Source organism: Hylaeus volcanicus, chromosome 8, assembly GCF_026283585.1.
Source record: "Hylaeus volcanicus isolate JK05 chromosome 8, UHH_iyHylVolc1.0_haploid, whole genome shotgun sequence".
In the NCBI taxonomy this organism is placed as follows: domain Eukaryota; kingdom Metazoa; phylum Arthropoda; class Insecta; order Hymenoptera; family Colletidae; genus Hylaeus; species Hylaeus volcanicus.
In genome coordinates this window covers 5,430,781-5,455,309 of record NC_071983.1, presented here as the reverse complement: position 1 = coordinate 5,455,309, position 24,529 = coordinate 5,430,781, and the positions used below count along the sequence as shown (strand labels likewise).

At 38.0% G+C, this 24,529-nt stretch overlaps 4 protein-coding genes and 1 pseudogene across 9 annotated transcripts in view; 4 read left to right on the top strand and 1 right to left on the bottom strand.

Annotated features, from left to right (window-relative positions):
• LOC128881037 (uncharacterized) overlaps nucleotides 1-4,767 on the top strand; it is a 76,190-nt gene extending 71,423 nt beyond the window's left edge. For all 4 annotated transcript variants that reach the window (XM_054131686.1, XM_054131689.1, XM_054131688.1 and 1 more), the window contains 3 exons: nucleotides 878-1,185; nucleotides 1,713-2,049; nucleotides 2,391-4,767. In XM_054131686.1, coding sequence (XP_053987661.1) covers nucleotides 878-1,185; nucleotides 1,713-2,049; nucleotides 2,391-2,567 — 822 coding nt within the window. In that variant the 3' untranslated portion in view covers nucleotides 2,568-4,767. The remainder of the gene's footprint in view (nucleotides 1-877; nucleotides 1,186-1,712; nucleotides 2,050-2,390) is intronic.
• Nucleotides 4,768-5,660: 893 nt separating this feature from the next.
• LOC128881678 (U6 spliceosomal RNA) lies at nucleotides 5,661-5,759 on the top strand (annotated as a pseudogene).
• A 1,005-nt stretch (nucleotides 5,760-6,764) lies between these two features.
• On the top strand, nucleotides 6,765-11,066 carry LOC128880774 (uncharacterized). Its single transcript, XM_054131205.1, has 5 exons — nucleotides 6,765-7,170; nucleotides 7,427-7,674; nucleotides 7,791-7,973; nucleotides 8,044-10,667; nucleotides 10,751-11,066. Exons 1-5 carry the CDS (start codon nucleotides 6,892-6,894, stop codon nucleotides 10,942-10,944), a joined length of 3,528 nt encoding a protein of 1,175 aa, XP_053987180.1. The 5' UTR covers nucleotides 6,765-6,891; the 3' UTR covers nucleotides 10,945-11,066.
• Nucleotides 11,067-11,832: 766 nt separating this feature from the next.
• LOC128880775 (rab GTPase-activating protein 1-like) lies at nucleotides 11,833-21,338 on the bottom strand. Its single transcript, XM_054131206.1, has 17 exons — nucleotides 20,879-21,338; nucleotides 20,146-20,324; nucleotides 19,865-20,039; nucleotides 19,581-19,764; nucleotides 19,317-19,500; nucleotides 18,876-19,241; nucleotides 18,523-18,798; nucleotides 18,274-18,442; nucleotides 17,947-18,188; nucleotides 17,688-17,876; nucleotides 17,455-17,580; nucleotides 17,194-17,379; nucleotides 16,938-17,112; nucleotides 14,318-14,508; nucleotides 14,194-14,253; nucleotides 13,856-14,047; nucleotides 11,833-13,792 (listed from the first exon to the last, which is right to left on the bottom strand). The coding sequence occupies exons 1-17, from the start codon at nucleotides 20,886-20,888 to the stop codon at nucleotides 13,559-13,561; spliced, it is 3,138 nt and encodes a 1,045-aa protein (XP_053987181.1). The 5' UTR covers nucleotides 20,889-21,338; the 3' UTR covers nucleotides 11,833-13,558.
• A 1,225-nt stretch (nucleotides 21,339-22,563) lies between these two features.
• Nucleotides 22,564-24,529, top strand: part of LOC128881425 (early estrogen-induced gene 1 protein) — a 46,652-nt gene continuing 44,686 nt past the window's right edge. For 2 of the 3 annotated variants that reach the window (XM_054132453.1, XM_054132452.1), the window contains exon 1: nucleotides 22,565-22,782. The gene's annotated coding sequence lies outside the window, so the exon portion shown is untranslated. Of the gene's footprint in view, nucleotides 22,783-24,529 lie in introns of all 3 variants that reach the window. The other variant, XM_054132451.1, reaches the window with a different exon arrangement.

The following is a 24,529-nucleotide window of genomic DNA, read 5'->3' as shown; positions in this document are numbered from 1 at the left end:
TAATCTTAGCATTCGTGGCAATAAAATGCTAAGAAAGCATCTCGTGTTGCTGCTAAATACCAGAAAAAAAGGCCTCGAGTGCAAAGGGTTAATATATCGTCCGTGCATGACTTTCCATATCCGGATCATCTAAAGCATTTATGGGATAAACGTGCGAAAAACTACAAAATGCGCACAGTATAGAATAATATAAAAAATATTGAAATATTTTCTCCGTAAGCTATCTAATAACCCATCGCAATTGGAGTTTGGTTCGGAGGCGCATTTTTCCCTCTTATCCGGTTCCACCCTTTATACGAGGTTAACGGCGTAACAGCCGTCATATCTTTTCATGAAAATTTCTTTCAAGCTTGCTTCCACGCTTTTCCATCCGGTATTTATCGTACGTTGACCCCGCGAGGTGATAAAAACGATTCCAAGGGAGAAAAGATCTTTGACCCCGAGCATTATTCATACGACATTCTGGCCATTAATGGCGGGGCATCGTGATTAATCATCGCTGAGTGGTTGCGCGCCGGCAGGAAGGAAAGTTTACTCTGCTAACTGAAATTATTAATTAACGTAACGTCGACGGTGTTCTCTTTGCATATACGTGGCGTCCGCCTATACGAGAGCTTATACAGGAACTGTAGGTAAAGTCTGAACTGGCTAATTAAAACGTAATCGTTCCCACGACCATCGACTTTTTCATTTTTTGATTCGAGAAGCGGCTCAGCGAACGAAATTAAAAACATTTATACATCTTTAACAGATTCGTTCGTGATTTTTATTACCCGCTTCTTGAGATACATATACAACAACGAACGTTACGAAAGTACAAGAAATATTCTATCGTATTAATTATCGTCTGCTAAATGAACATTTATAATTGTTTCAGGAGGATCTGGTGGCTCGGCTGACGAGGGAGAAGGCCGAGCAGCTCAGGACGTTATCTTCGCAGCTGCTGCTGTTCGAGTCGAGGCTCTGCCGGAAGCAGAAGGAGATCGAGGCTAGCCTGGCGCAACGAGAGTCTATTATACTCAGACAACAGAGGGTGATTCGACAACTGCAGAGTAGATTGGCGGAAAGAAACACCGGAACAAGGGACTCGCCACCTTGCGATGCTCTAGATAGATTGGACAGCCTGGGGGACAGCGACAGCGCCGTCGTGCTCGAGGAGACTGCCGACGACCTGGCACCCCCTAGGTATTTGACTTCTTCATCCCTTAAAACCCACCCATTTTCTTTGCCAGTTTCGAGACGATTTTCAATATTTTCTTGCGAGCTAAGTGTTGAAGTAAGCTAACAATTTCATTCGTTTCTGAAAACTCTACACCTGATATACACTTAGTTATTTTCGCCCTCTCTGGTCTTTTATGACTGTCAGCTAACCAGGTACTGACAAGTGCAGCTTATGCACCTAGAATATCTTTTATATTGTCTTCCACCGTTTGCTCTTTTAAATATATATATAATTATTTACACTATATACGGGTACGTTATTTTTACTTCAATTCCTTCAACACTAAGCACTCGACCCACACTTTTGAAATTTATGTTACCGCATATCGTAAAACCTTAAGTGGTATGTAAAATAAAAAATCTATGTTTTGACCAAGAAAAGAGTAGTACCACCTTGAACGAAGCACTCTTTTCTAACACTCTGCACTACCTAATTACCTATTTTATCGATTAATATTAATTCCAAAGGCGTCCCATCGGTTCGTTTTCAGGTTTCGCTCGAACATCACCGACGTGACGGTTATCCGATCTGTGTCGGACGCGGTGGAGCCATCGAGCAAATACTCGTCGATGCGCCGGTGCAACGGGTTCCTGAGAAGGCCGGAAATCCTGGAAACTGTTTACTCGGTGGAGGAGGACGGCGACAGCGAGAACAATCAGGACCCGTCCGAGTCGACGGAGAACTCCGAGTGCGAGGAGCGTCGGACGAAGAACTTCGGGAACGGGAAGGGCAGACTTCAAGATCTCTACGGCAGCTTCGAGAGACTAGCTCAAGAGGCGGACTCGCCGCCCACCGAGAGGCCCAGGGATGAGAGTCAGCAGGCGCAGGTGAGCTTTCACCCCGACCCTTGCGACACGAAATTAATTAATAAGCTTGTTCAATGTTAAACGAGTCGTTTGTTCCCTTTGTTCCTTTGATTCGAGTATGAGTCTTAGCAGCAGGCGTAAATCATTCACTTTTATGTAGGCTTGTACAATGCACGCTGTCGAACAATTAATTAACAAGCTCGTTTAAAAAGCTTCTTGTTCGAGTTTGAATCTTGATCGTATTTAATTTATGTACCGAGCTCTTCCAAAGTGTCGCTTCTAAATCTTTAACGCACAATAAAAACAAACCAACAGATCCACTCGATAGTAGCTACTACATTATACGTCCCGTTTGCTTTCAGGTGACGTACAACAGGGTAATGAGCAACCACAGATCGGTGACGAAGCCGAAAGACGTGAAGTACAAAAGGATAAACAAGGCGAAATCTAAGAGTTTGGAGGAACTGAGGGGCCGTCTGAGAAATTGGGCCGAGAAAGGGAACAAAATCGCTATATCGTTGGATCAGTCTTACGCCTGAATAAGGTCCCCCTTGTACCTCCTGAAACTATGTTATAGGAATTCTTTCGAGCACGGCGATCACGGTTGACCGAACGCTGATAAAACTGCTTCGCTCTTATCACGCCGAGAGTCGCGCCAAGAGGTCGCGGCGGTGTATTTAATTGAAATTCTCATCGCTCCATGTGATATTTACTGTAGTGTCTCGAGAATTAAATTAGAAAACCTCACGCGTCGCGTGGACAATTTTCAGCCACTTGTGATATATATAATGATTTTATTGTAATACGAGCACGGTTGTTTTAGTGATAGTCATTGTCGCGAGGATGATGGTGGCGCGTTAGACAGGGCGAGATATAAACAGCTTAGAGGGGGGAGGGGAACTCATCTAAATCTGGAACACAGGGAAGGGCTGTAAAGTATTGAATTTTCTAGGTTCGTGATAATTAATTTTATTTTTCGTATCCTCTTACACTTTTCTTTTACAAAAGAGTCGAACCGATTTCAAAGTAACTCACCGTGGATTCTTAAAAATAGAGATAATACAAGTCTTTCATTCTTTGTTTTGTATGAATAATAATGATGAGCTATTAAAATAATAAACCTCCCCTCTAACAATGCGCCGCTCTCGTGGTGCCAGCGGGAAGGGAGCAGAGAATAATCGAAGAAATTGCCGGTCGCGTGGCAATTTTCGCTTGATTGTTTCCTCTCGGCTTCATCTTCCCTTCAGCGAGAGAGAGTAACTTTGCGCCGCCACGAAACCGCGTTGCCAAATTGTACAATCAACAATTTTATCGCTCTCTCCGTCGTCGGAGCCGCAGACATTCGAGTATTTACCCTTAGCAGGCGAGACGAGAATATATTAACCCTGGAACTCCGCGCTTCACTTATACAGTCATCGATCAAATTATCGAAGACACCTTGGAGAATAGGTTTTTCCATTTTAACCCATTCTCGTACCGTTTCTCTCTTGTTCCCTTTGAAGGTCTGGCACGAGCCACAATTCGACGCCATGTTTGCGTGCACGCGACGACCACCCAGCGCTTCAACGTTCGTATAGTTCCCATTTTGTCAATTACGATCATTCCTCGTCGACGAGGAATGCGATGCCTGTTCACCAGAGGTAGGTGAAATTTTCTTCCAATAATCGTAGCGGGTCGGGAACTGTTTTTATTAAAAATTGTATTTCACCAAAAGCAAAGGAGGTATTCGACGAATTGCGAGTAACTCTAGTTCAAAGATGACTATTTGCAAAAAAACGTGAGAGATCCTCCACAGAGATCACGCATAATGTAAAATGCCTACGATATTTATTTATTTATTTATTTATTTATTTATTCCCCGTAAAATAATCAGGCGAACTCGAAAGACACCGTAATAGTCTATCCATCATCTTATCCAGGTAAAAAATTTTCCTATCTCTGGTGTATACACGGTTTTTTTTTGTTTTTTTTTTTTTTTAAAGAAAAAAGGGAAGGCCTCAGCTCAATTTTTCTAAACGCTATATACAAACTAATCGAGAGTCGTCAATATATACCAGCGGGCTATTCAAACAGGAACACTTGAATGTCTTGATTGCTTCTCGACATACGAAAGAATTATGGAAACTCGATTTATTCGTTCGCAGCTCATGATCTAAATACATACTTTTTCGAGGATGTATTATCTACATCAAGTAAACTATATTGCAGCAATTAAGCGTGGTATCTTTCTGTCTTTCCACAAACTCAATTAGAACTTACAATTTTCAAAATTGAAATGTTTGTAACATCCTGTACAGACTACACTGTACATCTGCAAGCAACTGCAAGACGTTCAGGCGTTCTTGTTCGACGGGTTAAATTTGATAAATGTCTTCTATTACGTTACTGTCCCTACTAGCTCCAATCATTGAATATATACCGAAGATAATCAATATTTATGTATAGGACGCATTTACGGAATAAACAATGCAACGCGGATTATTTTTCGTAAGTTATCCATCTCTAGCGAGTATCGAGGCACAGAAAATTCTTCTTGCGGGTACCTGTCCTTAATTTTAAAAGAACTACCGATAGAACGTTTTCTATTTCCGCGTTCCGTTCGAGGTAAATGTTTTTTTTCGACTCTCGAACGGAAAATGGTACAGGGAAGCTATCGACAATCCCCACTTTTTAAATAAAACAGAGTGAATAAGGAAACCTATATATATATATATATATATATATATATATATATATAAATATATATAATATTATATTAAAGAAAGAAAACTAACTGGCAATTCTTTTGTAAATAAGGCGAAAGAATTCCCATATGCAATATTTTAAACTAAGTTAAAACTCCTCGAAATTCTGCAAGATTATCATGTATAATAGATAGGTCGCGTTGGCGAAGAATAATAAATTTTAACGATAGAGAAATCGAGTTTTATGTTCCTGTAGGCTGCATAACAGCCACCGAGAGATCTCGTGCATAATGTAACTTGCGCGCTTATAAATGCATATACTTATAAGTAATGGTACATACGAGTACATGAGAATATAAATATATGTATATGTATATGAAATATTGTATGAAAACTGTGTACTTGTTTATTGTCGACGATGAAACGAGTTGCCTCAGTCACATCGGTTCGCAGGCATGCAAGTATACACGTGGCAAGCGTGTAAAGAAAGTCGATCGTTATTTTAATTTATGTAAAACATTGTAACGTGTATACCGTCGCTTTCTTAGGAAACTAGTAGACTGCTACCGATATCAATAATTACTGCATTATTATTTTAATTATAAATAAATCTCAAATAAATTATAATGCTAATTCGTGTCGTCTCGATCGTTCTTTATTTCTTTTGCCCAACTTTGAAAATTCCTTAACCATCGTTACGAAGATATTTTTTCAATACGTTTAATTCTTAATACAGGCAAGTCATTCAAGAGCAACTATAAAATTAATGGTCTTGTTTAAACCACTCTTTTCGTTCATTAACTCTGCCAAAGTTATTTATTAACATACATTAGATATTTTTGATCGTAATCGTTTGATCGTAAGACTTGTACTATATTTTTTTATTCTTGAAATTACTTCATTTAAACATTAATTCTGCGCAGTATGTATAAATATTTTGTTTATTTAGTACTTGCTTCGACAGTACATATACTAGAATTGGAACGATACAGAGAAGCATGGCCCCTGCGCAAGGATGACTTTGTTTGTTTAAAAAAATCCATTTATGCAGTAGATATTTGCTTATAATTTATGCATCACCACATTATTTCAACGAAAATATAATGTATACATAAATATAAATATTCAATTCAGTTTATGGGGTGAGAAATAGTATCGCCATCTCGCGTCGAGAAGCTGGAACTAATTTTCTATCTCGGATCAGGAAAAACCTTTATTTACACGTAAATATGCATTTAATATCGCTCGTAACGTTTCGCGAATAGACTAGAACAGGTATAGTACTTATTAATAAACAAAACATCAACAAATTCTCTAAATTAATAAAAAAGAAATATACTGTAATGTCGGTATTTTTTACAGCGCCATCCGTGGCCAAACGCTCAAGCTTGTCGTAAAATAGTACCTTATGTGCGTCACTAGATGACGCTATTTAGGATCTTTTCCAACATTAAAGATAAACTCTTATTTTAAATTTATTCGCACACAAATATGCATTTAATTGTTGCATTTAATTATAATAAATAACTGATAATTATATAACTCATAATTAAATTAAATAACTAATGTTGATAAAAAGATACTAGATAACGCCATCTGTTGACATAAATAAGGAACTATTTTACGACAAGCTTGAGCGTTTGGCCACGGATGGCGCTGTAAAAAATACCGACATTACAGTATATTTCTTTTTTATTAATTTAGAGAATTTGTTGATGTTTTGTTTATTAATAAGTACTATACCTGTTCTAGTCTATTCGCGAAACGTTACGAGCGATATTAAATGCATATTTACGTGTACATAAAGGTTTTTCCTGATCCGAGATCGAAAATTAGTTCCAGCTTCTTGACGCGAGATGGCGATAGCGTTTCGCACCCCATGAAATGGATAAAATAGATATATGTTATTAATTTTACTTGATTCTTTAATTCTTAAGCTGCATGAATATTTGAGGACAGTTTTATGTCGCTTATGAAGCCAGCTCGTACTGACTAAGCAGATGATCTGCTAGAATTTGTATTTCAAATGGTCCTAACCAATTGGGCAAGTCTCATGGTTCGCGGTTTTCCAAAACAAAACATCATGGCCGCTACTACGCACAACGGAGAGCAGACCGGAATGCGTTGGTGAAGGTTGTTTAGCGATTTAAAAGAGGCGTAATTAATTTTCGTTACTGACATGATCATCGTGCTGTTCCACGTGCTTTATCTTCTCGGGAAATTCGTTTATCAGAAATACGGGGTCAAAAATCAAAAGGCCATGGACGATGATGCAGTGATTGATTCGAAGAAACAATTGGAAATCTCTGATAGGGTTTATAGAATGATAGATCCTGAGGCCCCGCAGGACGATGAAAAAGAAAATAATATAAGATTCTTCCCTCCGGCTTATGTACAAAGATACACTGCCGTGAGCGACATTCTAGCTAGTCCCAAATATCAAGGAAAATTACGCAAGGTATCTTCACACACCATTGCTCCGTTTTGTCGACTAGGTTGTCGCGAAGATCGCATTTTTCTTTGTTATGGATAACGTTTCAGATTCGTAAACTATTTTGTTACCCCTAAATTAAAGATTTCGCAAATAATTTACATACAAAACTAGGAGTTTCATTGACTGTGAAAGGTGTTTCAACGAACGCGTAAAGATTCCTAAAATTTATTCATATGTTTTTAAATGTCTGTATATAGAATTCTGTAATTGTTGTTTTTAGGTAGTTGATTTCGGATGCTCGGAACTTGGCTTTCTGGTTTATCTAAAGAATATAAGTGGTATAGAGGAAATATTATGCGTAGATACAGACAGATCCCTACTAGAAACTTACAAAGATAAGAGTGCTCCATTGATTTCTGAATATTTACATACCAGGACAACACCCCTTACAGTAGAAATATGCGAGGGTAGTGTTACTCACAATGACAAAAAATTAGAAAAGACGGATGCTGTGATTTGTATAGAATTGTGGGTTGCTATTTAACATTGGAACTTATTGTTGGCTTTAGTTTTCGAATAATAGAAAACTAAAGTACATATATTATTACTTTACGGAAGGTACAACAAATATATTGATGCTTCAGGATCGAGCATTTGTATCCAGATACATTGAACGAACTTCCACAAAATATTTTTGGCTTCATCAAGCCAAAATTAGCAATTATAACAACACCAAATGCAGACTTCAATGTATTGTTTCCAAACTTTTCTGGATTCAGGCATCATGATCATAAGTTTGAGTGGACTAGACAACAGTTTCAAGACTGGTAAATGAAAAATTATTTTAACCTAGAGTTATAGGTACCTTATGGTATTAAAAGTATATTATCTTAATAGGGCAGAAAATATCACGTCGAAATGGCCAGATTACGTAGTAACGTTCGATGGTATTTGTAAAGGACCAGAGGGCACAGAGCATTTAGGAGCTTGTACTCAAATGGCGGTATTTCATCGCCTTACCGAAAAAGATAATTGTAATTTGGGCGTTGAAGGTTTATTTAAAACTGTCGCCGTACATGAATATCCATTTCGCGTAGACATTCGTTCCGATGAACAAAAGATCCTCGACGAAGCAACGTATTACATCCGACACCTATCGTTTCAAGATATCAGTATGGAGGAAGAAGTGCCATTGAAAAAGTTATGGGAAATGCTGAGCTCGTTTCACATTTCGATAGATGTATTAAGAACAATTTTAGAAGAAGCCGATTGGTCGGTTGTAAACCGTGAATTTGGACCAGTTGTAATAGTGCCTCCTCGTTCTACATTCTCCGATTACAGTGCCGTGGAAGAACAACTTTGGTCTAACGATTATTCTGCCTCGGACGAAGTGGATGATTGGAACAGAGAACCTGGACCACCCATGAACTCTACTAGATTTATGGAAGAAAACCACTCTTTAGAACAGTGGAATAGCGATAACTGGGACGAAGACCCAAGTATCGTTATCCCGCAAAACGCTTCTATCGTGGAAGAGAATACGTATCTTTTCGACGGAGAAAACATGTTACTGGATCATATCTCTGATACGACGAAAGATTTCGAAATTTTAGAAAAATACGTGAAAAGTAAGAAAGAACCGCTCGATGAAGAATCCTCACTTTCGAATAACGTTGATCACATGAGCATGGAAGACAAGAACGATTCGATTGAGCATAACGTTTCGTTTAACATGAATTTCGGAGACACAAAGGATTCGTCTTTGATACACGCTTCAAGTGCACAAGACAGCACAGTGTCAAACACCGCACAAACACTCAATCGTATGTTAGATTTTCAGGAATACATGTCTACGTCTACTTCACCCGAACCATACCTTTTGCAAACTGTTAAAATGGGCCATCATTTAAAGGACGATAGTATGTGTAATCAAAGCATGAGCGGTGACTGGATGTTAAACAATTCGCTCGAGCAGTCAGATGCATCGAGAGATGCGATCTCGCATGCGAATTACAATAAAGGTAAGAAGTTATTACCAAAGAACGACTTTGATGATTCTGGTAGCTTATGTAGCATATATTTAAATACGTCGTATAGAGAAAGCGGAGATTCCAATCCTAAGAATGTAAATAGCGACACAAACGCGAGCATGAGGTGTGCTACTACGGATCGAATGCAAAGTATTCAGGAAGCTGGTAATGCTTCCAAAGAAGGTCAATTATATTTGAACAGCAGCATGTCTTTTACTAGTAGCGCTACGATAGATAGTCAGCCGCAATTCACGAGTTCTCCGAAAATCGACACAAAGGTAAATACCACAAGTAAAAAGCGAAAGTCTCTCGATCGTAACGGGCAAAAAAACGGTAGCGATTCGTTAAAAACGTTAAAGCAACTTCAATTAACAAAACTTAGTAGCAATAATTCGTTAGAGAATAGTAACGTATCGTCTTTGCGAAGTGACACCGATCTCAGTGTATATACTACGCCAATCAATAGTTATAGCGAAGAGAATGTGGAAATGTTAGAAAGTGGGAACGATATGGTGGATCATTGTAACGATAGTACGCTTACCGATAGCGATGCGTCGACGCTAATATCTTCGTTCAGCAATGATAGTCAAACGTCGAAACAATTGCACGCAGTAGGCCCCATAAGCAGAGACGAGAGCTTGATGTTTAGCGCAATCAAACAAAACGAGATTGCCGCACTAAAGCTGAGCACTACGCAGTCGATAAATTGTGATATGAGATTACAACCAGAAGCTAACTTTAAATTCATACCTGGGGAAAACGATAGCAAGACTGAAACGAAACCTAAACCGGAAGATATTCGTGAGTCTATAGACGATACCAGAACTTCTTGCAACCATGCCAAAGATGTTAGCAACCTAAAACGTATACTCCTTGTACCTAGAGCTTACGACGAAGATGCACGGAGTGTGCAGTCCACTTCAGTATTAAAAAACGAGGAACAAGCCGAATGTAGCGTTGAATATCGCGAATCTAAATACAAAAATATGAGTCTTACTGCTATAGAAGTAGTAGAAAGCATCGAGGGGAAACCTTTTTCACCGGAAAGCGTAGAAACGCCACCGAACAGTTGGTCCCCGGAGGTGATGGATTCAGGATACCCAAACTCTGCTTCTGCCCAAGATATGACGCCAGAATACGACCTGTCGAGCATAGCTCAGGATCACGTATCCGATTCAGAACCACCGAGTATAGCGGAGGCGCCGAGACTCGGAGTTCCTGAGGTGATCCAAGTTGAAAATGGCGATTTAGCGAACAATAACAGAGATGGGGAGGGTAACAACATGATGGCCGTACGGTTGAACAACCTCGAGGATCTGCAACCGTTGATCGATGTCCTCGAGAACGACCTAGAAAATGAGAACGACATTTACGCGCGAGAGAATGACTTTCCTGTATGGTTGCTGAGGATCCTCGACATGGCCAACCCTATCGATGTCGAAATGCAAATTAGGGATCGCAGAGAAGTGAGGTTTCCAGACGGGATACAGGGTAATTGATCACTCTTGGTACCTTCACTTAGTAGATCAATTTACCTGTACTTACCTTATCTGTTTCTCTTTCTGGACAATCAGGAGGCGATGCGTACGCGCACGTAGAGCACGACGAAGGCTTCGACAGTAGTTCAGAAGAAGGAGACATCGATTTAGAGACCAATGAGACAGGAGACGAGGACAACAGCGACGTGAACGAAAACGCGACGATGCATAGCGAGAATGCTTCTCACAGTGATAGCGGAAGCGATCGGTGGGCTACAGGTGACACGTGATACTATTGAATTAATTATTACCTAGATGATTCTACATATCGTAACCTATGTTTGAGAGTTCGCTGATAGAAGTGTGTGGGGAATATTTTGTGGATAGTATTTTTTTTCACATTATTTATCGTTACAGTGAATCGCAGTTGGATCTTGATGAATGATTTTTTTTTTAAATATGAAATATAAGTATTATCAACAATGTTTGAATATTGTGAATATTCTAATATATTGCAAAATCGGTAAGAAACGTTCAACGAATTTGCCAAGAGAACTATATTTTCGTTTCTTTTTCCTTTTTTTTTTTTTTTTAAGGAAGGAATCATTTATGTTTCCTATGATATCTATTCTTTATTTCGTTATACTCGTTTTTTATACGTTTCTCGTTGAGGTCGTCTTTGCATCCTATCTGTTGACGGATTAGTGTCTCTGGTAAAACCGAAACTATGTTTCAGTACCAATAATATCTGTACGCGGTTGTATACTATGGATAAGATCCGCTTGTTACCACACGAAACATTTAAGGTGTCGAATTTGAAAAAGATATATACATATATTTTCTTACGATTTTCAAGACTTCCTCGTCGTGTTGTTTGATTAAGTATTATAAGATTTGTGGCGCGTTGTTTTATCTGTGTGTATGGCTTACGAAAAGTTTATCGATACGTTACATCTTTTTGTCTGTTCGCCTAATTATACCTATTTAAATAAACTATTGCGTTATATTTATGACAAAAGTTTTGCATTGTAAGTTGAAATCTATCTAAGACTGAAACTCTGCATATCGTTCCGTTTTCACGATACACCGAATTTGAACAAATAAAAATATATGTATCTTCCAATCGAACAGGCTCGTCCCTGAATATATTTCTATCCTAAAGATGTCCAGCATCGAAGTAGACAGATACGATATTCTTCTTTATTTCAATAATAGTGGAATGACATTACAAGGTGTACAGTGATATATATGTGGTAATTCTAAATCATTTACATGACCTGTTAGTAGTTTATCCGTACAGATATATTCTTCCTTTTTTTTTTTAGTATTTACAGAAAGTATATTGTTTACTTCGCATAAAGATGCGGGACTATTGTTTCGTAACTATTGTATTTGTCTCTAGAGTGATCGTAAACTTCGTCCTCAATTCTGTATATATTATTCGACAAATATCATTTGAACAAAAATCCAATTAAATAAGCGAAAGGAATTATCGTCGCCACGTCTCCTTTACGATGGAAAACTAATGGCACGATATCTATAAAACAGTGAACTTCTCACGGCATTGGCAAATACAAAACAAATTAATGCGCGCGGTTTCGTCTAACGAATGGCACTAATTACTAATTCGTAATCTAAAAGTGTGCTTTCGAGCATTCACCGGAGTTCTTTCATTTTGTTCTTCGCGTAACAGAAACATGTTAGCGGGACATCCAATTGAATTCAGATGTTAATTAGTGCCTTAACATAATTTATGGCCTTGCGTTCTGACTCCCGCAGATTCTGTCGGATCGCAAATGGCAAATTAAATGAGAATTAACTTGTGTGTCGTGTGTGTTGTAAAAAAACGATACCACGTTTTACAATTCCGTTCTTGCTGTACCTATGACATATCGATGGATCGTTCGTTAACAACACTGTGAAACAAGAATTTAAGAAACAAAAAACTAAACAGAAATGTTCTCGTTAGCTCGTTAACGACTAACGTTACTCGTGGCAATTTAAAAAAATGATTCGAAAGCGTTATACGAACGTCAACATCAACGTGTCTGATGTGAAATAAGATACTGTTCGAATAAAAAAAAAGAACGTACTCGCGTTACATTGGAATGTCGCATTGCAATGAATCGGTACAAAGAGTATATGGAAACTGCAGACGTTTAGCAATCCTCTGAACATGGAATCCCCGATTTCTGCAGTCTGTCACGTTCATTAGTTGCCTGAGAGTATCGTGTATGTACAGTGTAGAATTCTATAGCACTTCTATCGTTCACGTCTTAGACTAGTTTCATACAAAACGTAGTGTACTTATCGCTAACGTCTATCGTGTAATTTCCTTCGTGTTATCGTAACGTGTCCTACTTTTGTAATCGATCGCCTGCCGTATAGGACACCTTAATCTCGCGTGAAACGTTTCGCTGAAGCGCAAAAGAAAAAAGAGTATACAAACGAAAATTTCTCGAACGATAACGACCTAACCTCCACGCGGCGAAAGTTCATGTAAAAATGAGTAAAAGTAACAAAATGAAAAACTTGAACAAGAAATATCTTAAGATTGAATATCATCAATGTCGTTAAGACAAGCTGCCTTCTCTAAAAGCACGCGTCGAATATAGTGTACCGTGAGTAACCCGACGAAAAATATGTCTAGTACGCGTGTCCTTGGCAGACCAAATGGAAATACTCTACATGATAATCGTGGACGTACACCGCGTATCCGTATTCGCGTTTGAAATAAGTTTCCCCGTCATTCTGACCTGGTTAATGTATAACCCGTTACTTTAAAACATCAACTGAGTCTGTCTTTCTAATATCATGGTTAAGAGTTTGCCCTTCCGATTCAACGTACGTTTCCCCGTCCAGCCTTAGGTAGACGTACGTGCTCGAATCGAGGGACTTGCTGCATCACACAACTTCTTTGAGATTGTCGCGGGTCTCGCGACTGCGGGAATGTATCAAGTGATGCATTTCACCCACGGGCGCGCTGTCTCGTCTTAGATCCTTCATCAAGGATGGCGTCATCCCTTCTCTCTTGTTTGCCGCTTCTTTTATGCTCGACAGCGTTTTGCTGAGCCACGGCCAACTGTTTCTCGCTGCTTGCAGCTCGGAAGCGGTTGCGTGCAATTGATGCGTCAAATCCTGTGAAATTAGGTCAGACATGTGATTCAAGTTTTCTAGTTAGCTTGTTAATCACATTCTTACTTGATTTCTGCATTCGGCCTCGACGTGAGCTAGTTTCGTTTGAGCCAACTCTAATTCTAATTCGCGTACTCTCTCCTGCACTCTGTGCAGCATAGGATCTATCCGGTTCTCCAGGGGATGCGAAATGTCTGCCAATATGTTGGACGAGTCCACTATGTAACTCTTACATTTATCGCACTTTGACACCTTGGACTGTGGAAATAAAATATTTTGTTTCATAAGTAATGTATGGGAGAACTTAGAGGTGGGATAGTTACTCTACCATTATGCGATGGCATAAGATAGGAGGGGAGTAGGTAGGACTCTTTCTTTATCAGAGTTCAATTCTCGACGCTTACCCGTAATTCGCTGAGCGTCGCTTTCGCAGCATTGTAGTCATCCTCCAGACGTTGACAGATCTGAAGTAAATATTGCGATAAGATAAACTGATCCAATTGCGTAACAACAATCATCTGTATCTACCTGTTTGTATTCGGTAATAATGACGTTGCTGCGTCGACTTTCTGCGTCGCCTCTCGCTACTTCTCGTTGAAGCATCTCTTTAACTTGAGCAAGCTCTGCTTCTAATCTCTGTTTCTCTTCCTCGTTTCTTGCCACCGTGCCCCTTAGTTGCTCCACCTCGTTACTGTACTCATCCGCGTTTTCTTGCGCCTCTATATCATAAACCCATGTGTTACACATTGATTTATAGCATGCCAAGCAAAGTACTTAACGCGAAATTATACTAGTACTGTAACTTCACTTTGGTCGAAAGAATATTATCATGTTACAGAAGTCCAACGAATAAATTTTCTCTAACAATATGACATAACAAAGAGCGGGCTTTATTGTTTATTTTTGTTTATTTTCTATCGGTAATTCTTACTCTTTATCAATGTTTTGACAATATTGCTCATCGTATCGACACTGAAATGTTAAAACGGATGACTTCAACGTTACTGACGGACATGCGATATCTTGCAAAAGCAGATACCAGTACGTCCCACTACGCATTCCTACTGTGCAGAACATACCATGGCCAATTTTAAACTACTGGCACAGCTGTTTGTTTAGATAAGTTTGTTACCTGCTATAGCACAAATATGTGCAAATAATAGCGCTGATAAACGAAATTTGAACGCGTTTGAGTTCTGAGAAACTGAACACGCGACCTTAAAACTGTTCTCTGCTGTTTTACGTTTCATATGAATTTGTACATTATTTCATGATGAAACAATAATACAAATTATTGTACTGAAGATTGAGTTTGTAGCACTTATATACAATTTTTATTGCTTATCAGTTCCTAAGTATTCTTATAATGTTTACCATTATGTTGCATTTACGTGAAAAAGTGTTTGCCCCCAGACAGAAACTTCAATTCTTATAAAATGGTTAGTAGTTAGTAAAATAAAAAAGCTATAAGCATTTCGTACCCTCGTACAACTACCATATTGTCATGCATTTCCAACTGAAGCAAGGAAGTGAAATCAAGAGTATCAAGGGACAGGGTTGAACACAGGTAAATTGACAAAAACTGAAAAACGATATTCTAAATGGACAATTTATTTCCAATAAAGAAATAATAAATAATCTTTGGTGTGTGTGTGTGTGTGTGTGTATATATATATATATATATTATATATATACAGTCGATACAAGACAGTGTACGGCCGAGTTGGCAAGAAAATATTTTATTATACAAACACAGAGTCCTATTGGAATTTATAAGTATTACAAAATAAATAACTTCAATCAAGAAATCTGACCGAAAACAAAGATATACACAACATTCAAAAGATAATGCTTCTTGTCTAAAACAAAAAGCGTTTGCCATTAATTCTATGCTAAGTTGGCAGTTGCGAAAACTTAAGCGTAACACAACCAATCAACAAAAAAGATATGCGTTTAATCCTGCACTGTGAGTATTCGTTCAATAACATTTATGAGATTTCAATTAGTTATTTTGAGTCTGATGAACGTTTTATCGTTAATTGTATTTGCAACAAGTTACAATCATTATTTTATCAATAACAAAGAGTGCACATATGTGTATATATATATATATTATTATTTGTCAACTGAAATCTCATGTTCGAGCACAGCCATCACTGAATTTACGCTTTTATCAGCGCGTATACACCGCTTACACTACCGCTGAGTCTGACAATGCCCAAGAAACGACGAAATTAATAATACGAGATCGATTGGCACATAAAATACTTCATAGAAAACTTTATCAAAAACACTATCGAATAATGTTTAATTAAATTCAGCGGTGTATCAATAATATAACGATTTTTTTGGTATTATGAAATAATTATTTTAATTAATAATCACAGTTTTACGTTTTTTTATCTTTTTTTAAATACAAATTTGCATGTTGCTATAAAATTCTAACCGTTCGTACGACGTTAAGAATTTTATAGCGGTCAACCACCACCTGAATTGTGAAATAAATAATTCCTCAACAAAGAATAAACTTAGATTCGTCATAATATCATAATGTTGAATAATGGTTTTGCGAAGGTACACTGTAACGTTAGGTAGTTTCTTCACGAGACTAGAAAGACACAGTTTATGCTTTGATATACCAGCATAGAATTGTGCCATGCATACAAACTACATATCAGAAACTAGCAACGAATTACTGACATTAATTTGATACACTTCTTTCATTATTCATTAGTTAATAAATGGTTTTCACTTAATGAAAAAAGCAATCGTGACTAGTCGAAATCGTACGTTATTTTATCTATTCTGTTATATATCTCACAATCAGTGAACGGAACAGATCGCGTGAGGTTACTCCCATTAAAGCTATTTGATACTCAAAAAGCACATAAAGTTGAAAAAAAAATAAGTGTTCAAACGTCGGATTCGTTGTGTACGAACGTTGAGTGAAAAATACAGCGACGAAGCCGAATTGTGTGAAGCTTTAGTGTAATACAAATAAATTTACAACCACCTGGCAATGTCTTCTCGTTCTTATGCAAATTGTACATGCATATAAGACAATACTGTTGTCCGTGGTATCAAAGGATTTATCAGGTGTACAGCGGCATTAGTGAGTGTATGGTTCAAACATAAAATATGAAGTTACCTTTTAACGTCATAAATTCTGCTTCGTATTTCTTCAGTTTCTTTAACTTAACCGAGCAGGCTAACTTCATAACGTAGCGCGATACTTCTTCGTTGCGACAACGTTTCGGCAAATGTACCCGAAAGTATTTCAGTATACTCTCGAAATCCAAATGAAGCAGTTCCTTTTTGCACAACTAAAGAAAACACAGTTTTTTTCCTATGACGTGTACTGTACAAACAATAATAAATTAGGGGGATATTCACGACGGTCTTACCATTAACAACGCAAGAGCGACTTGAAACAGTGTATCGAGTCCTTGCAAAAGGAATACGTCCAGAATGTGGAAAACAAGATAAAGTGGAAATCTGGCTGTAAATAAAGTTAAAAACCATTGTGCAGCAAACATATGTGTTTCTACCCCACGGTCACAGAAGTGTTTGTAAAGTTCTGGCAACTGATCCTAAAAGGTTGATGATAATTATAAATAACTGTTTATTGTAATTCACTAGTATCGAATAAGAAGCACGCGACCTACCTCTAATAATCTATTAAGCTGATAAAATCGCATATGGAGATTGTCGAATCTATCCTTATACAAATCTCTTAGACCATAGTCGTACATTAGTTTAACCAAGACACAGAAAGCTTGTTCCTCTGGCATCTACAAAAAATACCTAATATTTTCCTTGTCATTAAATACCCTAATGGATAACTATCACAGCCGAAGGTATGCTCCTTGCAAGTAACAACTGGATGACAATTACTTACGTGAAGCAGTAGACTAGCAACTAAAAAACTAAGTCCCTGGCAATATCCGACTTCTTCGTCATACACTGCGTATGCTTTACTTATTCTGTACAAAGAATCTTGTCCTAAACCGCCTGTTTCTTTGAAAAAGTCATGGGCAGGAAATGTTCTATTAATGTCTCTTAAAATAACACTTTCGCAACTGCTTTCCTATAGACGCGTCATGACACAATTATCATATTATAGTATATTTATTATATCGTATATTGTATCAACTTACCTTAGTAATTAAAGTTCTATATTTATCCATCATTTCTTGTGAATTATCGCAATTACTTAAACGTTGCCATACTTCGCCACGTAGAGCTTCCGGAATGCCTTCTTTCGCAAGTTTTATAAGAAGCTTTGGACGTTGATCGTTAACTTGCCAACTATCCAGAACTTCTGCCCAATTGGCTAGTTCATCCGCGGAACAATCCTTTGACACTTCACCTGTACCACTTAACATTGGTTCATCTCCATCTACATTATATTCCAAAGTTATGATTAGGGCAATTATCATTTTTTCCATGAATATAAATAGAAGCAATTAAACATTTTTTTGAACCTGAATCTATTTCTTCTTTGGGTGTAAGAGTGTCGATGCTAGTTAAAGAAGGTGACCGAATCAGTGATGCTAAATTCAAAGCAAGATTTAATCTGTTTCTGTCTAATTCTCCTGACGTTTCTATACTTTGTACTTCATAGTGAACTTCTACCCCGTCTCCAGATATTATCTAGAGAGTAATAAATAAGATACATAGAACATATTCCATACAAATTAGCGAAAACCTATTTACTTTCTGCGTAGTCTTACTTCTTTTGAATTAAGATAGAATTGTTGAACAAGGCTTCGTTTATTAAAGTACCAGAATCTTTCATTCTGCGGATACACTTTAACCGACGTCTCTATTATAAACCTCACAGGTTCCCGAATACCATGTATAACTAAATCAACGGCAACTGTTATAAAGATCTTTCCTTCCCTAGGAGTTTCTACGTTAAGAGTTTCCAAAGCTGGATCTGCAGGGTCCCAATGCCCACACATAACGTAGCATTGTTTGTCTTGTACTAACGGACCAGTATTAATTTGCTGAAAACATTACTTTCAATTATTTTGGTGGTAGAGACTACATTATAGCAATATAATGTAAATATTTTTGTTATTACCATTTCAAGTAATCTCATATCGCTATGTTTAACATTGCGACCGGGACTAACGAGAACACCAAAACACCTTTCAACTTCGAGTGTAATTCCTCCTTCTTTACTGGATACTTGTTGAATACTTAAACACACTTGCTTAGCTACATTACTTCGAAGTTTGAAGCAGTTTCTGTCTTTAGGAACTGTGGCGAAGCTCCCCTTTCCATCTTCTTCCTTTATTTCCATTGTTACTTCAAAAATAAATACACGAGAATTCGTTTTTTCGCTTCCAATGTTAAAACCATTGAAATCACTGCTTGTTAAAGAACTAGTCATCGACCGTGGTATTCTGTGAAATGCCTTGGAAAAACAAGCAGAGACTTGTCCCACCTAAAACGGGTTAAAAGTTTTACAATTCGATTACAATTTAAAAAGCCATTGTGTAAGGTAATATGACAAACATACTGCTTCTGGTATGTCACATCGAAAAACATGACACTGATAAATGGCAGACTCCAATGTGTCCCCATGAGACCATGTGAAAGCAAAACAAGCTGCGCACGCTCCAGTACTTTCGCCACGTGCATAAAACAAGATTCGTTGCACCTCGTAATGCGCAATTGGTTGTTGCGTAGCAGCATCATATAAACTGTATTAGATAAAGCAATGACACATAATGCAATTATAAAAAAGTAACACACGAAGATAATTTTCTTTAATTATACGTACACAACGGAACCTTGAGAACTACTGGGCACAGAAACAGATACTTTAATTCCTAAATTAAGAGACTGTTCTGCATTTAGTATATTCATGTTGCGTTGTATTTCACACTCCGACTTTGGTGCGTTTATTGTTGCTGACCCCAAGTAAGTCACACCATTGAAAATAGTACATTCTTGTTGGACGTGAGCTAAACAATTTAAAAATATAATGTTAATAACGTTTCGTGTCTCTGCCATTTGATGTTTGACAGTTAGCATTTAAAGATAAAAGATAGTGGTAATCTATACCTTCGTCGATAAAATCTTCTGGTTTCATAATGTCTTGTTTTTCCGAAGCAACCATGCAAGAGCTTACATTGTAAAATGTACTGTGCCCTACTTTTTTTGTCTTTGGTGGATTTTGTTGTACGGTGCTTACAATTTTATAATCGTTACTTTCCATTTTTGAGTCTTCTGATAACACCTACAATTTTGATCAATTATTCAAACAGTTATCAATTTTCATTTAGTGATAAACATAACAAAGATAAAAACTTCTACAGTCACAAATATAAATAATGCATACAAACCTCGCGTAGATTATTTTGGAGATCTTCCAGATTACCGTTATTAGCAATCTTCAACATTGGTAGTTCAAGTACAGCTTGTTGCTGTTTCCCATTGCCTCTGTCATTTACAAACTCATATTCGTCGCTTGTCGCCACTGATTCCATTGACTTAACACTCATACTATCCTCCATAACTATGTCTAAAATATACAGCATAAAATTATTCTGTCATAATAAGCATTAGCAAATTATAATATTTACAAGTGCCATTTATAGATTATACACATACATATGGAACTTCATGTATACCTCGGATACAACAAACAAATTGTAACACAAATTAAATACCAGAACATTACTGTTACGTGGAATTATACAAAATGAATATAATGGTAACACTAATTGCACTCTGTGTACACATGAAAGACATACATTTGCATTCTATTTATGGAATAGCACCGAATAGAAGTAGGAATATGTTTCCCACGAGTGATTGCACTCTATATCCTATATCTGTCAAGTATAATTTAATAGTTTATTTATAGTAGCCTGGGAGTACCATTTGAGCAACGAATTCGATGCAAAATAACGGAGAATTTCAACGTCCGATGGAATTCTCTAAATGACCAAGTGTCGACTTTATCAGCACGAATTCGTCGAAGCACGAGGAAAATGATTCACTATCACGGAATCGAAATGCAAAGCAAGCTTCGCGCGTACCAAAGTTTGACACATCATTGAAAGCCACACTAACTCGAATTCATAACGTTCGAATCGTCAGTCGTGCGTTTCGGTTGATCATCTGAAATGCATTCTCGAACGAATCGAGAATTCAGTATCCTGCCTCTGGTTTTCCTTCTCGTTACGCTTTCTTTCTTTTTTTTTTCTTTCCTCACTATCAATCGCACCCCCAGCAAAGATCAGGGATTACCCTTTCGTTGAATCAAAAATTTGCTGGGACACCGGTGCCTCTTCTCGCGTTATCGTTCATTAAAGCCACAAAACACGCCCGATCCCTCGATCCTCGCATCGGTTCCGACGTTCGTACGTTTCTTTATTGAACAACACCGTGAACGTTTACATGATTTCACTCGTAGAGGCGATCTCGTTTGACAGAAAAGACAACCTTGGCGTCGGCCATTCGTGCACTAAGGTCCCGGAAGTCTGCTTCGCTACGACAAATTGCGGACGAACCGCCTCCGAGCGCGCAACAACTTCGAATCAGCTCTAACAATTTATCATCTTGTCGAGCAAATGTTACGTCTTGCATTAGTAGTTACAGCTTAGCAAGTAAACGGAAGTGAGAAATATTTCGAGTTGTAGAGGTTTCTTCTTATCGCGGTTCTAAGTAATGGAAACTTGGTAATAAATTGCAATTCGCGGAAGCATCTTAACAAAATCGAGTGCAAGTATCGTACTGGAAGTATTTTCAACTGCAAACGTATTGCAAGTAGTATCGAACCTTAGTGGAATAAAATACAGAAGCTATACGGCTCCTTCGAAAAGTAGTGCTTGTAAATTAAATTGGGGCTGAAAGAATGTTTTCAAATTGTATTAAAATACAAAAATATTATAGTATAATTGCAACTTTTATGTGTATTGCTTGAGTATGATGTGTTTGGAAAGATTTTGAAATTTCTTTCAAGATTGATAATTATAGATTACGAAACTAAATTGAGATCTGCCAAGTATATCGACATCTGAGATATACTCTCATATATAATCTCATCAATACAGAATTTTCTTGACATTTCTTGAATCTAATTTATATTTATTTCGTATGTTTTCTTTTTAAACATCTATTGCATAACATTTTGAAGAAATGAAACCCGAGTACATTTCGTTCAGAGAGATGAAAACATAAACAATATCATATGACTTCCAATATGAGCGACACAATGGGCTGCTGTGCCTTGAATAGAAGCAGATTCCCAAAAATATTAAATAAGCATTCAATGCTTGTTCGATTTCTCATTCAAAGTCAATTCAAATACAACAAATGCTACAAAAAAACAACTCAAAAATGCAATTTTTAAAGAGTAAAGAACAAGGAGCATAACGCAAGAATAAATTGAACCGAGAAAGGAATCAAGTATGTATGAAGTCCCTGTTGATCAAATATCAAGTTTGAATGTTGATATTCAAAATATATTTATTGACCGATCACGAGTCGAATCAACAATACGCTCCTGACCAGAGACATAGCGGACCAATGAGATTCCGTTTCAAGTCACGTGAATTTATTTACAGAGTTAATTTTCAAGTGGTTACCGTATACATAAAGGCGATAGTCGCTCCAAACTTTCTTCTGGCGACGCAACGTCGACCAATCAGGAGTCGTATCTCGTTCCCGGTGACTTAACCCGGAGCCAATAGGATCGTCGCTTGTAGGAAGCTTGGGCAGAGTTGGCGACAGATGGCGCGGCGACGCTGCACGGCAAGCTTCAGTCGAGACGCGTCAGTTCACAGACGACCTCCGTTCCGTCGAATGTGAGCGGAAGTTTTATTTGACTGTACAAAATTTTCGAGTTCTCGCATCGGGCAACTCGCCGTCAAAATTGGTGTTTCCCGAAGGTCGAACTGGTGATCATGAAAAGTGTGAGAATGTCCGAGATCGGCTAGCATCGGCGGGAAATCGAGGAACAAGTGGAAAAACGAGTGAGTACTATTCGGCCAGAGTTCACGGCTTTTTTTCCCTTTGCTTCTTTTTTCGGAAGCAGGCGTCGCGTGTCGTCATTGATAATCTCGTGAACGTATCCGTGATCTCGTCACGATCGGGAATCATCTCTCCTTTCATCCGAGATCTGACAGATTCGGTGGACAGACTCGCTAGTTCGAAACGTCAACGTAGAGACGAGAGGAGAGGTTATAAAGTCAAGGCGGAAATTGTCCTGCACCTGCCATCATGAGACGATAGTTTTGTATATCTGGCGAGCATCGAATCGCTGCCTCTCGAATCGTTCCTCGTCTCTCCGTGTGTTCCGTGTTCACGGGAGTGTGTTTCGGAAACCGTGCAACCTTTCGTTAAACGATATCGTGATGTTGCGACGTGTTGCTTTGAGTTCTCCGTTTGCATATACCTTTAGAAAGCACAAAAAAAAAAAAAGAAAATAGCGGGTATCCAGGTACATTGGCAACCAATATGCGATACAGCGATCGTTGCATTTCGTTTGTCGTTGATGAAGGTTAGTTAATTCGGCGAGGAGCTGTTGCAGCGAGTGTCGTTGCGGAATTTTTATCGACGAGTCCGAAAATTGGTGTCCTCGAATCTGTCATAGCAATGGACGGTGCCGATGAAAACGATATATCGCGAGTATATCCTCGCGTAATTTTATTTTCGACGATGTTCAATGTCAATTCGAAAATGTCATTGCGATTATTCACGCGTCATTTCTAGCAGACCACGTTCCTTCTTAGTCTAGGCCCGAAATAAATAACGCACAATTTACGAACGCTGCAAATGATAGCTGTTTCGCGGTTTATCGTACTCGTTCAGAGGTTATTTTCGCTAACGTTAAGTTGCGAGTACCGCGATCCCTAGCTCGACTATTGCAGTTTTAATTGCATCGTGTTTGGCAATAAATGGGTGCTTATCAATTACGACTGTTTTGGTGTTGGCAGGCTTCACTCCGTGCGGCGTATATCGCCGTTTTAATATCCTGACAGTCATTTTTATTCTATATATTGATAGCTTTTTGCGATACGGTTTTATATTATTACTATAACCTTTGTATGTATTTGACATTTCACAAAGCATGTACAGAGTGTTTATCGTAGCAATATCAACAATTTTTTAGTAATTTACACAGTAAATCTCGAGTAAGAAAAGTTGTAGATTAAGTGAATTAACTTCTAATCTCCGATAGGTTGCCGCAGTGATTTGTAAATATTTATTTTTCGCTACAAAAGTCAAGGTCGTCTTGTTTCAAATTGTACTAGTGTTAGATTCGTGAAAACCTGTACTTCGTTTCGGCTCGTTCGTAAGTTAGAATCTTTTTCTGGGTTGGGTCTTTTTCTGGTTGTTTCCCGTATTGTATAAACGGCGTGCAACGCAGACACGTGCCAGGCTTGTCGAAATTTTAGCAAACCAGTAAACAAAGGTGACCGATGTAAGTAACAACGTTAAATCAAACTTTTCTGAATGCTCGAATATTTCTTTGATCTTATCGAATCTGACTCATCGATAAACGAAGGTTTCTGTTATCTCGAACGAAACAATCGAAACAATCGCCATTCGAACATTCGTAGAAAATCATTCTATAAAAAGAAATAATAAGAGATTATAGGAAGGAAGACGTGTATCCTTTTCGCACTGTCTCGCTACTGTATGCTCTTATCTTATCAGTTCTACGCGGTACATCCCAGTTCACCTGTCGAGTATAAATACTCGAAACGTTGCTTACGT

Excerpts from the sequence above, each read along its gene's own strand:
- LOC128880774 (XM_054131205.1), top strand. The coding sequence starts at position 6,892 with ATGATCATCGTGCTGTTCCACGTGCTTTATCTTCTCGGGAAATTCGTT. Across the intron at positions 7,171-7,426 it reads ATCAAGGAAAATTACGCAAG|GTAGTTGATTTCGGATGCTC; the intron begins GTATCTTCACAC and ends TGTTGTTTTTAG. Across the intron at positions 7,675-7,790 it reads GCTGTGATTTGTATAGAATT|GATCGAGCATTTGTATCCAG; the intron begins GTGGGTTGCTAT and ends TTGATGCTTCAG.
- LOC128880775 (XM_054131206.1), bottom strand. Across the intron at positions 18,189-18,273 it reads CAAAGAAGAAATAGATTCAG|ATGGAGATGAACCAATGTTA; the intron begins GTTCAAAAAAAT and ends AATATAATGTAG. Across the intron at positions 17,581-17,687 it reads TTGCTAGTCTACTGCTTCAC|ATGCCAGAGGAACAAGCTTT; the intron begins GTAAGTAATTGT and ends TATTTTTTGTAG.